The following is an 18,404-nucleotide window of genomic DNA, read 5'->3' as shown; positions in this document are numbered from 1 at the left end:
CGGGATTTTCGCGGTAAGGTATTTTCGACAAGCGTCAAAGCGACTTCAACTCACCGGCCGCTTTCAGTCGCTGTGCAGCTGGTGCGTGGAACTGGCAGCGCTCTCCCGCAGTGCCCTCAGGACAGGTGCAGCTGGGACTTCCCTTGTCTGACGCGACGTCACAGCGGCCTCCGTTGCGGCAGTAGTACGACGGACAATCTAACGGGAATGTAAATAATGAGAAGTGGCCAAGCTCTGCTTTCGTAAATAAATTAAAAATTCACTCAAAACAAAAAAAAAAATCTTTGTTAGCAAACGCTCAGAAACCAACTCATAAATAGTTTTTTTTTTTTTTTATTCGAAAAGGTCGATGAACCCAGACAATAATTCTCCGATCCGTTTCTTTTTTTTTTCACAAAATCGCGGAATACAACAAACAAACAACAGATAGGGGAAGTTTTTGAATTAGAAAGGCCCAAGTTCCACGGGAACAAAATTTTTGCCTGCGGTTATTATTTTGTGTTGGCCTGGAACACGCTCAAAAACGAACTGTCTGCGAGACTTCTTGCTTCGGAACCGCATATCTTAACTCGTATTTTTCTTTATTTATTGTGAGCACTTTTCAAGTGTTGGGAACATGCACGTGATGCTAACCCCGGTGCTCGTGTCACGCACAAAGTTTCAAAAGGTTGCGAGAATAAAACAAACAAAAACTGATGTTCTGTTTGTTTTAACATCAGCCGCGATAAACACCGGGTTTTCGTGCAACACCGAAATTCTATGCACAAAAACTGAGTATCTTTGGGGCAAAAATAAACCTAAAAAACATCATCAAACCTTAAAAAATTTACGCAACCTTGCTGATATATATTTTACTGTATATTTCTGCATATACTTATTAACCAAGAAGACCCATCACCAAGCCGGCATTACGATCTCGAAGAAAACCCAATAGCTGCAAAGTGAATATCTTCTTGAATGAGAGCGTCACAATATTGACACAGCAACCCTAAAAAAAGAGAAAAAAAAAAGAAACAGGACAGCAAAAAAAGAAAAACAAGAACAAAAAAAAAAACACACGTAAAGTTTTAAAGACAGCTGAAAGCTTCACCGGATGCCTGTAAAAATAAAGTCCGACTAGAAAATAGAAGAACATGAACTATGTGAGTGGTGGTCTTGAGATAGCGTGGGGGACGCCAAAGCACATAGCTCTTCTCGGAACGATTAGTGCGTAGCAGCGAACCTAGCTGCTATTGACTATACTCACTGTTCAAACGCGTTCGAACACCGAACGCCGGTGTCTGTCGTACGGTCATAGCCTTTTATATGCTGACAAAACCTGAGAGATCGCCACGAGAAGCGTCCGCCGAAATCGGAAAGGCGGAGCGGCATACAACGGAAGGGAGTAGAGCCACGCGACTGGCGCCCCGCTGCGGCGAGACGCGGAAACTCAATTCTCCTGACCGAACAAGTGCGTCCGGATGGTCCTTTCTTTGAACTTTATACGTGCATTGGCATCCACCATCGGCCTTCATTTAATCACCACATATCAATACCCCGAAAAAATAATAGATTGGAAGCCTAAATTAACTTACTTTCGTGTGTTTTCACGAATTTACAAGAAAAACAATGTATTAGATGTTTGATTCCTTTGATTCAAGTTGCACTATGTTATGTTTATTTAGCGCAACACTTATTTCAATAAGTGTTACCTCAAATTTTGAGATATTTTGGCTTTCTCTACATGCGTAACACTTTTACTAATACGCAATATCTGAGCCTATGCGACTCCATGGTCCTACAATGTATGCTACGTAGGCAGTGATGTATAATGCCGTCAAAATATAACGGGAATCGCATATTAATTCGCCAAACCTAGACCTGCTGTCTTTTACACCCTTATTAATGAAGAAGAGCTAGTTTAATAAATTCTAACGCCAATGGCCACCCTTTAATGTAATATTTTCTAAATAGCTGCAGTATCATCTACCTCTATCACCGAATGTAACTTTAACTAAATAAATATGTGGATATGTAATTGTACATATAAGCCCACAGGCGGCTGACGTTCAATCGAGATGTCGCCTCATTTGAACAAAGAAATCCATTCGAAACCCTTGTCTGGATCAAAGCTTTTATTTTTTTAAGTCCTCTCGAAGCACTGTGACAGTTTCTGCTACTACTTTGTCCAAAATAAAATAAAAATTGATGCACACACCTTTTTTTCATATTCACCTTGAACTTAAAAACTTTTGTACAGTAGCTGAAACTTTAACTAGATAAGTTTGGAGGCATATAGCTAGATATATAAGCTACTTGCGTTTTTATTCGTAGAACTGCAGTTATATTTTTTTTTCTGCTCTTAACTATTTGTTACAGTCATGGAGTTCTGATTTGGAATACGCTCATTTTTTTAACCCTCGGGTTTAAAGATTGCAGCATTTAGACAGAGCTGGTACTGTCAACTGAAAAATTTACTGAGTCATAGCAGATAAGAAAGGTTGTTCATATTTGAGGGTGGCCACATAAAAAAAAGAGAATTATTTCACAATGGCGGGAGCGGCGTTAGTACATGCGTTTTCTCTAGGCACATGCCCAGGTAGCACACCGCGTCGGCTGGTATCGGGACTACGCCGGCCGATCCCAGTAACAGGATGGCGGCGCCCGGCCATTGGCGCCGGTGAGCTACCGGCCCCGGCCGGCGTCGGGGTTTCGTCTTGCTCACTGGCCAGTTCCGCCGAAGAAGTTACAGTGACTGGCCGGCATCGGGTTTTTGCTGCCTTTGCTGGCCAGTCTTTCTAAGAAGGTTCCAGTAACTGGCCGTCATTGGTATTTTGCTGTCTTTGATGGCCAGTATTTGCATGGAAGTTCAGTAACTGGCCGGCATCGGCACTTTGCTGTCTTTGATGGCCAGTATTTACACGGAAGTTCAGTGACTGGCCGGCATCGGCGCTTTGCTGTTCAGGCTGGCGAGCCCCGCCATGGAAGTTCCGTTTACTGACCGACATCGTTTTATCTTTTTTTTTTTTTTTGCCGTTTTTATTATGCAGTCAAGTCCTCCAGATTTTGACGAACTGTGGCAATTCATGAATAGCGAATGGAAATATTTTCGTAGATCAATCCTTCGCAAATAACTGCCGGCGCTGGTGTATTTGATCCCAGCATGGCAGGGCTGACGTGTTTTATCGCGAAAACGGGAGAAAAAATAATGCGGCGTGGAACATTTGCAGTTCAGGATTCGAGACTCTGACCACCTACGCTATGAAGAATAAATTACACAACACCGAACGACACCTTTTCAGGAAGCTAGTTTAATTTGATGCACTATACTTAAGGTCGGTGGTATACGCACGTGTTTGGCACTGATAAGAAAAATAAAACAAAAACGGTATGGCGGAGAATCCGAGTGAAGAACAACAACCACAATTAACAAACACGTGACATGATTGAGCACGCGCTTTGAATTACAAAAACAATAATTTGCATTACATTGCAGAATCTGGACAAGAAAGAGATGTGTGTTTGCTTATGACGCTGCGAGATGTACACAACTTTCCTGAGATCATGTTATTGGTGATTTTAATTGAGTGTGAACATATGCTATTTCAGGCAGGAATCGACTATTTTCTGTGGTAGCTACGACCATCTAACAGAAATAATTCAAATGTTCACATAGCCAGATGATCTGTCCCCGATAGCCTATGTTTTACGACATACCGCACCAAAAAAAAACTAAATATAAATTTTTTTTTTTTTTTTAACACGATAAAACGGGAAACGCAAAGGCGTTGTGGGTGTTTACACTGCCGGGTTTGTGAATGTGACCCCTTGGCGCTACAAAACATAAATGTTATCACACCGAACGATACCGTTTCTGAAAGCTAGTTTATTTATCCGCACTGTTCTTCGATCTCAGGAATAAAAACATTATAGGCCTAATAAAAAAGTAAAATTGCGGAGCACAACTTCAATAAGTAAAACCAGGGGGCAGGCGATGGATATCACTGATGTGCCAGAACAAAATTAAGTACTACTTTCCGGAAGTCAGAAAATACGTGGCGCGCTATGAGCTGAGGTAAATAACTGCCTTAAAATAGCGGTATTTTTGTTTTAATAGCGGCTAAAGGTGACCGCCTTCAGACAAACTTCGGCTGCATCACTGTGGCAGTTTGACCATTTACATACACATTTTCCCATTTTTATCTCAATATTCCCATTATTATTAGCTTCTTTACTTCGTTGAAAGCACTTGCGCTGTTTGCGTACTACACCAACCAACCTATTAGCACGGAGGGAGCGATTTATCCCGGCAAACAGGAGGGCCACGGTTTGTGCATTGCATCAACTCGAATTTGGGCTCGCACTTTCTATTTTCACATTCGGAGTGACTTTTACCCTAAATTAGGGGGCCGGCGACTGCAAAAAACACAGCAAATATTTAAAATAATAAAAACAAAAAAAAAACGCGATAAAAAAAAATTACAAAACTTTCTCTCTAGTGGGATTCGAACCACCGACCACTACGTTACCAGGAGGACGCGTTAACAATCAACGCCAAACCGACATACAGAATGTTTGATGTTTTGAAAGATTATACGTCTGCTGAAGTCTGTTGGATACATTGTGCGGTTAGTTTCGTATTTAATTTTTTGCTACGTGTTCAGGACGCATTTATATTATTGTGGCAATGTTTACATGCTAAATAAGTTAATATTACTGTGTATACTAAATTTTTTTTCTTTTTAATTTGCATTGCTGGTCGTTTTGTTGCAAGCGTGTTGAAGATAGTTTCCGTAAAGTCGCTAGATATCCATTAGAGCCAACCAATGCAATCCAATCCAATCCACAGCCCTTTTTTGCACGTTTGGCCGGCCGTGTGGGTTTTCATATCTCTGTCTTCAGGTCAATTCACCGATTAGTCGTGATGCATGGAGTTTATCTTAGTTTCATATGTGTCTAAACAAGAAGGAAGCGACTGTGAGCGTGGAACTACGTCAAATCTGCTCAACAGCCAAGATCATGGTACGATCGTTCCAAAGTAAGTTCCTTTCTTTTTCTGTTAGGGCTAGATTATTCTTTCCTCCGTTCAAAATCCTTGTTATTGTCTAGATCGCTTGCTTTTACCAGTATTACTAATTGTGCGCGAATGGGGTAATGCGAGGCTGTTTTTCTTCGCTCACAAATAGGCTGCATACTCGCTCGAGGTCCATCAGTAGCGGCGGAACTTTTGGGGAGATGGAGGGGGGGGGGGGGGGGGGGGAACCGCGGCAGCGCTTGGGCAGAGGCGGGCGCGCGCGGGGGGGGGGGGGGAAGAGGGGGGGGGGGAAACCGCGGCAGCGGCGGGCGCACGGAGGGGCCGGCCCGCCGGCGGGTGGAGGCGGAAAGGGGAAGGGGGGTCGTTTGATTGCCTCCCTCCACCGTATTGTTCACTGGTAAACTAGAATGTCTGGAAGAGCGCGGTGCCCTCCGCCTCTATTATTTGTCGCGGGCGTTGGCCGTTGCAGTGGGACAGCATCGGCGACATGAAACTTTGTGGTGTCGTCGGACGAAAATCGGTGTTTGTCGCTCTAGTGGGACGAGGCTTTTAGACAAAACGTGAATAATTAGCAGATACTGTGAAAACCATACAAGAGGATTATTTTAGGCCTTTATTATTCTTAGTATGGGCGACCAATGTGTCCGCACATCCGTCTGTTACCTGAGCTGCCAAGAAAATTGTGTTTACAGTCTTATGCATATGGGTGGGAGTTAGCACATTCCACTTGGACGTGTTCGAACTTTTGCTAAAGCTCCTTTCGCATTCTGTTTTTTTTTCTCCAATTTGTGAGTTGGGAGTCTACACTCGTATGTAGTGTATGTATTCCTCTCTTTTATTCCTTCTTTTTTGTTTGTTACTTTTCAGGATGTTCAATCAGAATGAACTCACCACCTTATTACATGGAAAGGCTGTTGTTAATTCCAAAGTGTCTGTAAAACAATCTAGCTGACATCTTTTGCTCACGCCCTGGTTTCTGAAGCTCGCATTCTCCGAACACAGCCTTTCTGATTTCTATGATCCTTTTTCTTTTATGTTCAATAGATCAAGTTGTGATTGTGCACCAGTCTGCGTCCTATGTGTTCCTGTCCTTTTGTCCTTGTCTTTTTGTGCACTTTTTTCACGTTGGTCTATGATATTTTTTATCGTATATTCTAATCTGTGTTTTCATCTTTATACTTACTGCAGTCCTTACCGAGTAGAAGTTGGCATTCACTTTCGCCATTCTGATGCGAGTGTCCTGAGGCGACACAGAATGACAGCTTCCTCTGCTGAAGGCCAGGCTTCATGGAAGACTGCCAAGGCTGTTCATGGTAAGGTTATTTATATATTGAGCAATATAATAGCAACTTATTGCTGATATGATTGTTTTTAACGCAGACTGTGTTTATGGACTGGCCTTTAGCAATTCCGATGCCATTCACGTGGAATGAAATCCTGTAGGGGAATTGCGCATCCCATTCGTAAGCGGAATGCTGAGTTTACAACAGAAGTGCGTCTCGACTTGCTGCCAGTATTGCTGTGTGTGTTGTGTTTGTATTTTTATTTGTTTATTTAGTGTTCCCAATAATGGCTGAAGCCTTCCCATTGGAAGTGGCAACACACAAACAAAAATGGACGGCAAGAGACGTGAACAGCGCCACTCACGCCATTCGCCACCGCACCCATTGGTTTTCTGAGAGGTTTGCAGTATTGGTCTCTATGGTATTTGGTCATATATCGCACATGAACACAACCAGGGCACTGTGCCTACAATTCAGCACTCACAAGATTTGCGTTAATACACCCTGCAGCTGGTCGCACTTTCAGAGTCATTTTAATGTTGCAAAAATGAATAATGACATTGGCATATTTCTCGTGCCAAATCCTTCATGCCTGTTCCGAACTCTGATCCCCACGAAATCACAGTAGAGTCGTTTCTGTTGTACAGTAAAACTTCGTTAATTCAACCCCCGCTAATTTGGAAATTTTGATAATTTGAACTGCCGATTCGGTCCCGTCAAACGTATGTATTCGTCAATGGCAGCAAACGCTCATTAATACAGAGGGAACGCGGCGCACTATCGTAAATTCGGACGAATTCGGCAGGTGGCGCTATCTACCGTCTGTTCCAAAAGCTATAACCGATATCCATCCGAAGTGCGCACGTGATTTTTCCGGTTTTCCCATGGTTTTTCGGTTCTCCGTGTTTCGCACCAGTTTTGCTCTGGATCGCCGTGCTTCAGCGCGTTACTCTCCTGGCAAGGAAGCGGCAGAAGCATTGCTGCAACGGAAAAAGGGTAGCACAAGTGACCGACGACCGGAATGGCAAAATCGCGACACGCGGGGCTATTGTTCCCGAGCGTGCCAATAGCGAGAGTGACAGTCACGTTTTATGCCTCAACACGGGGATCCTAAAGCCCGCCATTTTAACAACTATTTTATCCCTCAATTTTTCGTCGGCCACCCCCGCATTGCAAAATGCAACCCCAGGTAGCACACCGCGTCGGCCGGTATCGGGACTACGCCGGCCGGTCCTGGCAACAGGACGGCGGCGCCCGGCCAAGGGCGCCGGTGAGCTGCCGGCCCCGGCCGGCGTCGGGGTTTCGTCTTGCTCACTGGCCAGTTCAGCCGTAGAAGTTACAGTGACTGGCCGGCATCGGGTTTTTGCTGTCTTTGCTGGCCAGTCGTTCCATGGAGGTTCCAGTAACTGGCCGGCATCGGTATTTTGCTGTCTTTGACGGCCAGTATTTACATGGAAGTTCAGTAACTGGCCGGCGTCGGTATTTTGCTGTCTTTGATGGCCAGTATATACATAGAAATACCAGTAATTGGCCGGCATCGGTGTTTTGCTGTTCGCGCTGGCCAGCCTTGCCGGGAAGTTCCGTTCAGTGACCGACATCGCTTTATTTTAATTTTTTTTTCACTGTTTTTACTTCGCAGTCATGTTACTGAGATTCTGACGAACTTCGGCAATTCATAAACAGCGACTAGAATTGTTCGTGAAGCGATCGTCGGTTTCTTTTTAGCATTCTCTCTTAGAATCGAGAAGCTACCAAATTGAAACTGTGTGATGAAAAATTTGCGATAGGCACTTGACCAAGCTGAGAAAAAGAATTTCTGAATTTGTGGTTTGCGGCCTCGTTTGCTTTACATGCCGATGTGGGGTCACTCCAAGTAGGGTGGTCTCACGAAATATCAATTTCATGTTCGGCAAGCCATCTGCCTCCGTGCTGACGTACCCATTTTCCATGCAGGTCCGCGGATGGAGGCGCGAGACGGAGCGGCCGATGCAGCCCTCCAGCAAATACTTTTTGCTTCCAGCGTGGAGTTGACGTCACCGCGCGCGGGACAAAGGCGCGGCGCGCGGTGGCAGCATCTCCACACTGGAAGACTGCATCGGTTGCTCCGTCTCGCGCCTTCGTCCGCGGATTTCTCCTTCATGAGGATACGCCTTTAGCGATTCGTCTCGTGAGTCTGGGAAACGCGACATCCACGAAGTAACGTAAGAATAATATCGGAGACGTGTTTGAGTCAAATCAACTCGTCTAATCGCAGTTGCTTTCCCTTTTAAAGTCGCCTCGGCAGCATCCGCCGAGTACACTTTGACCGCTGACGAGCAGTCTCCTGCCGGCGCGTATTTTGTCAGAATAAGGATCGGTATGTTCCAAAATCCAGCAACAGCCGGTGCACCATGTCTCCGACTATCCTCGCAATTACGCTACAAACCAAACACATAAGACTGCCAAAGCCGGCAGTCTTTTGCCAAAGCCGGCAAAAAGACTGTTAAAGCCGGCAAAGCGTATTTGGCGCTTGCTAATGGCCATAATACTTGTTATGAGCTTGCTTTCTTCCTGACTATGTCGAGATGATTTCAGACACACAGATCTTGCGCGTCAGTAAAAGCTCGTCCAAAAAGGCTTAGCGAAGAGTACGGGACGCTTGTTAGGGCCTCCGTCGTAGCTAGCCGACCTCAGCGTTTGCAAAAACTTAATCTTCTATCAGCATAAAATTTGAATGTGAGATATTTATGGCACGACGAAGACATCATAATAACTTTCGTGCAGTAGTGAAAAGTAAGTCGCATCCTCACTCCTGTGAGGATGCACTTGCTTTTCGCCCAGTGGAGTAGCAAGAAGCGGACGTTTGGCAAACCAAATACGTGTAAGGCTCAAGGTGACCAAATTTCCGTTGTAGTTCACTAGTATTAGACGGGATTGAGCTCAAAGATGCACTTGGGGGGTGAGGTGACTAAGCCACGTCTTACTACGTTTGCATTCGCACGCACAATATCCGGTGTTTCGGGAACCAAGGAAAGTGCCCCGGTCTTCGTTTTGTATCGCTCGAGAAGGAGTGTATTGTACATTCGTAAAAAGTCAGATAATCGAAAACGCAAGCAGCGCGTTCCGTTCGGTCGCGGCGTGATAGCATGAGATGAAGCTGCTCAGTCGAAACCGAAACTGATGGGCTACTAGTTCCCAGAGTGCACTGTGTGGTATTTCGCCGCGATGGGGCGCGTCGGTTTTGGAAGAAGTCTAATAAAAGGTTGCGTTACGTCCGGACAAAGCACTGCAACGCGTATACCTTCCCCTTGCCCTCCTCTCTCTCCCCCGTGTACCTAAGGAAGGCGGAGATTTGGACTTAACTTGGGTTACGTCGGACGCAACGCTAGACACTTCAAACGTTCCGAACGCTGGAGCAATATCGGTGCAATGGCGGTGTAGGTATTAGTTTCGGTTTCGCGAATAAACTCAAAAGGATGTTTTGCGGTGTAATGTCGCGATATTTTTTTTTTGCCCGGTTATAAATTATTTTATGACGTCCCTGTTCTATTTAGGTAGTAAGAAATGTGTTCTTTTGCGAGCTCAGTTTTATATAATTGCGCGTTAAGATCTGACAGAATTAGGCTGCCAGATCTGTGGACACCGAGCAATACCTTTTCTGGGAAAGGGTTTAATCATTCATATTATACTTGAGCTTTGGAAATATCACTACATTTTGGGCCTAATATAACAGGAAAACTGTTGAGTACTATTATATCAAGGTTCCTTCTTCACCTTGTCAAATTTGACCCTACCACTTTCTCATTCCCTCACTCTAAATCCCATAAGAAGGTATGCTTGAAGTAATTTTTTTATAGCACTAAACAACAGCAATGTATTAATTTTGTGAGATCTTGGGCTAAGTGGGTGTCACTCTCGTATCAACAAAAATATGCTGGTAAACTCATCTTAATTTATATTGACCAAATAAACATGAAACTGTCATCTTTAGGAATAACTAGACCAAATTTATGAAAAATACAAAATACAAAAACCTGCATACTTGATAAATGTGTCAAGAGAATAAAAACAATTCTAAATCACCGCCCAAATGAGATCTATGAGCCCACTCTCATCATCATCCAGAATGAGAACACAAACCACTCAAACAAACAATATTATTCATGCTTTATTTGTGTCATGTTCCAGAATCAATCATTGTATTTTTTTTCACATCTTATGCAAGTGCAGCATTGTTAGCTGCAACACCTGGTGCTTTGGTTTTGTATTTTTTCATGTATGACCCCTCCCTCCCCCCCTTATGTAATGCCCTTGAAGAAGGGCCCTTAAGGGTACAATGAATGAATGAATGAATGAATAACCAATTGGTCACTGTTTACATTCATAGAAAAGAAAATGATTACAGAATGCCATACATTGTAAACAATGGTCTGCTTTCGGAATAACATGTAGAGTGTCATAAACCAAAGATGCATTATTCGAGGTACAATAACAAGTTATTAGACTGGGCAAATATGCAACGAAGCATTCTCCTTTGAAGTAGCCCCCTTGTGTAGCGATACACCACTCGCAGTGCTTTTCCACCCTTAGAAGGCTTTTTGGAAGTTTTGTCCTTGAAGCGTGTTAAGTGCCTTCAGCAACTCACTCTGGATCTCATTCAAGGTTCCAAGACAACGACTCTTGAGAATCTGCAAGTTTCTAATGCTCTGTGCGTGGGCCTATTGTCATGATAGAGCATCCAATGGATCCATTACTACAGTTCAGGTTTTCTGGCCTGAATGTCCTCCCAAAGCAGTATCAAAACATTGAAACAGAACCGGGGCATTCATGGTTAACAAAAATCAGTCAAAATCTGAGCTCTCAGTCTTGCATGTAAGGTACATGCAAAGCACTCAAGCTATAAAGTCTTCAACACCTCGGAAATGTAAAGATCTCACAAACCCATAACGCGCCAAATATCAGCAAATATGGAGAGGGTACCTTAACGTCAAAATTCCACAAAATAGTGTCAGTAGGACCCCAATTCAAGACACAAAAAGGATGGCTTTAATACCCTCGCACACAACAACATGGGCATGAGAGCTACTCAACGTGTCTGATCGCACCTGAAGACCAAATAGATGAGACGACACATGAGTTTGTGCTCGCAGAAGACGACAGTCGCTCAGCCAATTCCACAAAAGCAGCTGACAACTCGAGATAGACGGACTTTAAATTCCTCAAGAAAATGTTACCAGGGCTCCAACGTTTTTTCATTGACACACAGGGACTCTTCAATATCTACCCCACGCAACAACACAGGCACAAGTGCTACTCAAAGTGTCTGAACGCACCTGAAGACCAAATAGTCGAGACGACCCATAAGTTTGCGCTCGCAGAGGACGACAGTGCACAGCAGATTCCACACACGCAGCTGACAACTCGAGATAGATGTACTTCTAATTCATAAAGAGAATGTCATCAGGGCTCCAACGTTCCTTCTTCGACACACGGGGACTCTTCAATATCCCTCGCATGCAACAACACGGGCACGTGCGCTACTCAGTGTCTGAACGCACCTGAAGACCAGATAGTCGAGACGACCCACAAGTTTGCGCTCGCAGAGGACGACAGTGCACAGCAGATTCCACACGCAGCCGACAACTGGAGATAGATGGACTTCAAATTCCTCTAGAGCATGTCACCAGGGCTCGAACGTTCCTTCTTCGACATACGGGGACTCTTCAATATCCCTCGCATGCAACAACACGGGCACGTGCGCTACTCAGTGTCTGAACGCACCTGAAGACCAGATAGTCGAGACGACCCACAAGTTTGCGCTCGCAGAGGACGACAGTGTACAGCGGATTCCACACGCAGCCGACAACTGGAGATAGATGGACTTCAAATTCCTCGAGAGAATGTCATCAGGGCTCCAACGTTCCTTCTTCGACAAACGGGGACTCTTCAATATCCCTCGCATGCAACAGCACGGGCACGTGCGCTACTCAGTGTCTGGACGCACCTGAAGACCAGATAGTCGAGACGACCCACACGTTTGCGCTCGCAGAGGACGACAATGCACAGCAGATTCCACACGCAGCCGACAACTGGAGATAGATGGACTTCAAATTCTTTGAGAGAATGTCACCAGGGCTCCAACGTTCCTTCTTCGACACACGGGGACTCTTCATGATCCCTCGCATGCAACAACACGGTCACGTGCACTACTCAGTGTCTGAACGCACCTTAAGACTAGATAGTCGAGACGACCCACAAGTTTGCGGTCGGTCGCAGAGGACGACAGTGCACAGCAGATTCCACACGCAGCCGACAACTCGAGACATATGGACTTCAAATTACTCGAGAGAATGTCACCAGAGCTCCAACGTTCCTTCTTCGATATACGAGGACTCTTCAATATCCCACGCATGCAACAACACGGGCACGTGCGCAACTCAGTGTCTGAACGCACCTGAAGACCAGATAGTCGAGACGACCCACAAGTTTGCGCTCGCGGTGGACGACAGTGTACAGCAGATTCCACACGCAGCCGACAACTGGAGATAGATGGACTTCAAATTCCTCGAGAGAATGTCATCAGGGCTCCAACGTTCCTTCTTCGACACACGGGGACTCTTCAATATCCCTCGCATGCAACAACACGGGCACGTGCGCTACTCAGTGTCTGAACGCACCTGAAGACTAGATAGTCGAGACGACCCACAAGTTTGCGCTCGCAGAGGACGACAGTGCACAGCAGATTCCACACGCAGCCGACAACTGGAGATAGATGGACTTCAAATTCCTCTAGAGCATGTCACCAGGGCTCGAACGTTCCTTCTTCGACATACGGGGACTCTTCAATATCCCTCGCATGCAACAACACGGGCACGTGCGCTACTCAGTGTCTGAACGCACCTGAAGACCAGATAGTCGAGACGACCCACAAGTTTGCGCTCGCAGAGGACGACAGTGTACAGCGGATTCCACACGCAGCCGACAACTGGAGATAGATGGACTTCAAATTCCTCGAGAGAATGTCATCAGGGCTCCAACGTTCCTTCTTCGACACACGGGGACTCTTCAATATCCCTCGCATGCAACAACACGGGCACGTGCGCTATTCAGTGTCTGAACGCACCTGAAGACCAGATAGTCGAGACGACCCACAAGTTTGCGCTCGCAGAGGACGACAGTGCACAGCAGATTCCACACGCAGCCGACAACTGGAGATAGATGGACTTCAAATTCCTCTAGAGCATGTCACCAGGGCTCGAACGTTCCTATTTCGACATACGGGGACTCTTCAATATCCCTCGCATGCAACAACATGGGCACGTGCGCTACTCAGTGTCTGAACGCACCTGAAGACCAGATAGTCGAGACGACCCACAAGTTTGCGCTCGCAGAGGACTACAATGCACAGCAGATTCCACACGCAGCCGACAACTGGAGATAGATGGACTTCAAATTTCTTGAGAGAATGTCGCCAGGGCTCCAACGTTCCTTCTTCGACACACGGGGACTCTTCATGATCCCTCACATAAAACAACACGGGCACGTGCACTACTCAGTGTCTGAACGCACCTGAAGATCAAATAGTCGAGACGACCCAAAAGTTTGCGCTCGCAGAGGACGACAGTGCACAGCAGATTCCACACGCAGCCGACAACTCGATATAGATGGACTTCAAATTCCTTGAGAGAATGTCACCAGGGCTCCAACGTTCTTTCTTCCACACACGGGGACTCTTCAATATCCCTCGCATGCAACAACACGGGCGCGTGCGCTACTCAGTGTCTGAACGCACCTGAAGATCAAATAGTCAAGACGACCCAAAGTTCGCGCTCGCAGAGGACGACCGTGCACAGCAGATTCCACACGCAGCCGACAATTGGAGGTAGATGGACTTCAAATTCCTCCAGAGAATGTCACTAAGGCTCCAACGTTCCTTCTTCGACACACGGGGACTCTTCAGTACCCTCACATGCAACAACTTGCGCACGAGCACTATTCACCTAACAACACGGGCAAAAGCGCTGCTTGGAATGAGACGTTCATGTTTAGGCAACGTAAGGTCAGCCTGCCAGCTGGATAAACACTGGTCTATGCAGTAGATGAGCAATTTATCCAGTGCAGTACGACTGCTAGCCTGGGTTCTTCATCGTGCATCACACGGTAGCGATACACGACCACACACCGCAACGATGCTCATCCAGATCGAAATGGGCAAGGGCGGGGCTGGAACACAGGTCCTGCGACACGAGCTTTCACTCCACTTGCTTTGAGTTGAGTGTGCGCATTAGCCCACTTGTCGACCGATACCCCACGAGCACTCCTCAGTGTCTGATCGCATCTGAAGACTAAATATACGAAACGACCGACGGGTTTATGCATCCAGAAGACGACAGCCATGGTGCATGGTGCAGGCAATTCCAAGGAAATTTGTCATACGGTGGCACAGGTAGAACTATCCCTGAAGGTGGAGCAGTAGTGTTACAACAAATCCCTTCTTGTAGGGCAGCTTCAGGCATCTTGGGGCATTTCTGACAGCAGCCTGTGTCCATGATTTCGTGCTAGTACTATGGACGTCTGTCCTGTAGATTTCAATTGCGGACGAGTGTGCTGGGGCCTTGAAAAAATCTCCGGGTTTTAGTATCTGATGTGCTTGAAATCACGAAGAAAATTTCTGATCAGGACAAGAAAAAAGTTTTTATTGATGAATCAATAAGGAAGGTCTCAAGGATAGTGGATCAGACTTTTTCGAGGGATAAGGTATCCTGTAAGATGTTCAGGGATGTAAAGAAGGACCTAGAACAGAAAGAGCTTACTTTACTTCAGACGGACAAATCAGGGAGGTTTGCTGTCCTAGGAAATGACATGTTTAGAGCAAAGGCAGCTGAAGCGGTTGATAAACTTTTTAAGCCGTATGTTGGGGACCTCAAGAAAGCGAAAAGGAATGTGGTAGCTGTACTTAAGGAGTGTGACTTTCAGACGGTGGTAAAGAGGCTAGGGGAGGTTTCACAGGCTACCTTAAGACTGAAATTTTTGTTGAAGGACCACAAGCCTGGCTTCCCGTTGAGAGTAGTTGTGAACGAAAATGGTGCTTGGCAGAGGGTGTTGTCGGTTTTTATACAAAAGTGTCTAACCGGAGTGGAGGTCGATAGCCCGTTATCATTTAGAAACTCTGAGCAATTAATAGAAATACTGAATCCCCATCACGGGAGAAGCTGCGAAGTAATAACTTTAGACATGAAGGATCTTTATTATTCTATGAATAAGTCTGAGCTTTTGAGGAGGGTCAGGGGGTGGTGTGATGACCATCTAGTAAAATGTCAGTCTTCCTCTGGAATTGATGTGGATAGCTTTATGAGCATCCTATAGTTTTATTTGGGGTCCACTGTTATAGACTTTGAAGGTGCTCTTTTTATCCAAAAAGAGGGAGTGTGCTTCGGGTCTTCAATTGCGCCAGTGTTATCAGAGATTTTTTTAAATGAAATGGATGTTTATGTCGACGCGTTTGTGCGGTCTTTGCCGAGTGGAGCTGTTGTAGTTCGTCGCTATGTAGACGACATTTTGATCTGTTCTTTTGAGGAAGGGTTAGCAGGGACGGTTAAGAAGTGTATAATAGAAAAGTGCCACGATTCGACGTTCACGGAAGGAAGCACTCTCCAGGGCAAGATTCAGTATCTAGACCTCCTACTACACACACAAAAGGGCTTGTGTTGGAGGTTTGGTAAGGAATCGGCAAAACCCTTGTTGGCTGCTGACAGCTGCCACTCGAAGTTAGTCAAGAGGGGTGTAATCGCGTCTGTGGTAGATAACGCGTGTAAAAAGTCATGTGTACATCACGTTGGAGAGGCAATAGGGTTGCAAAAGTTGCGTCTTGTGGAAGCGGGCCATCACCAGGACGTGATTTCTAGCGTTATGCTCAAGGTGTTAAAAAAGTTCAGTTCGGCTCCGGTAGAAAAACCGGTTGTGAAAAATGTGGTCTGTGTGCCTTACTATCATGGAATATCTCACAATTTGAAGTCAGTGGCCAAGAGGTTCGGAGTAAATTTAGTTTTCAAAGCACAACATAAATTGGAAAGCTTAACCCCCTTTTCGGGTGGTCGTCAGGGTTGCCTAAAGAAACACCAAAACCCTGATTTAACTTGTCAAGTAAGAGTTGTATACGACATTCCGTTGCGGTGTGGATTGTCTTATGTAGGCCAAACTGGTCGCTGTTTGAATGATAGGTTGCTGGAACATAAAAGGGCGGTAAAAGACAATGCGCATTATTCAGAAATAGCTAAACATGTTGTAGACTGCAATCACTGTCAGCCTGAGTGGGGGGATACCCAGGTATTGCATAAAGAGAAAGAAAATGGTAGGAGAGTTGTGAGGGAGACTTTATGTATTTTGGAGCGTGGCAATTGTGTCAGCACACCGTCCTTGGGTTTCGGAAGTGAACTGAAACGCTTTCTATGTCTTTAATTTTTTTTTTTTTTGAGGGGTGGTTAAATGTTAACACCGTGTCTGTTCGATAGGCCTGTTATCAGTTGTGGCTGTTCGTTTCCAAAAAACCTATCTTTTTTTTTTTCTTTTTTTTTTTGGGGGGGGGGGGGTGTTTTCATTGTTAGCAGGGTTTGAGTGCCTGTTTCTCGGATTGGAAAGGGGTCAGTTTTTGGTTGGTATGAAAGGAAGGGAGGTAGCATGTGTCATTGGTTCAGTTTGAGATGTCGTTGATGGAGTGGAGAGGAGGTGTGTCGACCTTAGGAGAGGAGGGTTGTTGTATATATATAAGAGCGGAGGTGTTCAAATAAACTAGAAGCTGTGTTTGAGATTTGTTGTTGTTTTGTCCGTTTTTTTATTTTTCCGTGTCTCCGGTTTACGATGGAACTCCGGGGTTTGTCAAAGCTGCTACATCACAGCTGATCCTGCCAACCTTAACAGTGACTGCTGGTCGGTCATTTAACAGGTAGCATTGTCCTTCCTTGATTGCATGAGTCTTGGTTGCAGTCTGGAATGATGCGGGTCCAGCGCGCTCGGAAAGTCTGCGACTAACCTGAGCCAGGGGGTTGTTGCGAGTGCGCAGCATTCTCTTAAGCTTACCAAGAAAATTCTCAAAACCAAACGCACTGAACGCGTCAAGGGGCCCATGTATCAAGCACTCTTCAGCAAGGTGGCTGAGGGTGTGTACATTATAGGTCAGCTGTTTAGGCCCATAAAGTGCGGAAGTGCCAAATTGCTGCACAAAGTAGCGCAACAGCCCTCTTGCAAAACTGTTGTGGCAAACGTAGAATGCTGGTGACGCAAGGATCCTGATGGCCACGTGGAGAAGGAGAAAATGTTCGTAGTGGGTCTTTGGAAGAAGAGACTTCAGCACTACAGGTCCCACATAAAGAAGGAAAGACCTTAGTTCTGTGGCCTTCCACCTATCTAGTTCATCCAAACCTCTTGGCTTTCTTTGAAAGTCCGACGGGAACTCCTTGGCGCAGGCCACAAGTTTACTGCTGAGGTCACGCTGTTGACCAACACTTAGTGTTCCACGACCACAGGTCCAACTTCTCAACAAGCGACGCATCACGCCAAGGCATACCAGGTGCATGTAGTCAAGGGGAAAAATTGTGATCATGTTCACGTCGAGGTCAGCAACTGGGGAGTCACCGATGTGATGTGCTGGATCCGCTTGATCTCGAAATGTCTCGTTTGTGCGAAGTGGCGCATTGAGTTCGGGAAAGGTAACTCGACCTTCAACGTACTGTCCTCGTTGGGAGCACCGCTCGTAACCGTGGTATCCAGCGTGGCTCTTGATCTGCTTCACGAAGCTCCTGGCCGGGGCATCACAGACCATTGCTGTCAAGAGAACGTCAATGTGTGTGCCTTTATACACCATACCGTTGGTCTTCAGCTCCTGCACCTCGTCTAAGAAAGGCCGAAGGAAGGTCTCGAGGTTCGGTGGCTTGCCCCAGTCGCAGAAGAGGCTTACCACGAAAGGTGTAGATTCGCCGCAGTTAGTCACACGGCAAAGAATGGGCCAGAAGCCGACGCTGGAGCTCTTGAAAAGCGGCAGTCCATCGATGCTCACTTAAAGGTGCAACTCTTGCGGCAGGAGAGCATCACCCAGCGATTCCGTAAGGCATTTCATGAAGCCGAAATGAATG

General features: G+C 45.9%; 1 protein-coding gene across 1 annotated transcript; it reads right to left on the bottom strand.

Moving 5' to 3' along the window:
* Window positions 1–14,728: 14,728 nt before the first annotated feature.
* On the bottom strand, window positions 14,729–18,136 carry LOC115320929. Its single transcript, XM_040210469.1, has 2 exons — window positions 17,141–18,136; window positions 14,729–14,917 (listed from the first exon to the last, which is right to left on the bottom strand). Exons 1-2 carry the CDS (start codon window positions 18,134–18,136, stop codon window positions 14,729–14,731), a joined length of 1,185 nt encoding a protein of 394 aa, XP_040066403.1.
* Between the last annotated feature and the right edge of the window lie 268 nt (window positions 18,137–18,404).

This window comes from Ixodes scapularis, unplaced genomic scaffold (assembly GCF_016920785.2).
Source record: "Ixodes scapularis isolate PalLabHiFi unplaced genomic scaffold, ASM1692078v2 PGA_scaffold6__148_contigs__length_123643588, whole genome shotgun sequence".
In the NCBI taxonomy this organism is placed as follows: Eukaryota; Metazoa; Arthropoda; class Arachnida; order Ixodida; family Ixodidae; genus Ixodes; species Ixodes scapularis.
The sequence above is the reverse complement of the archived record's forward strand: the minus strand, read 5'-3'. Positions and strand labels throughout refer to the sequence as shown.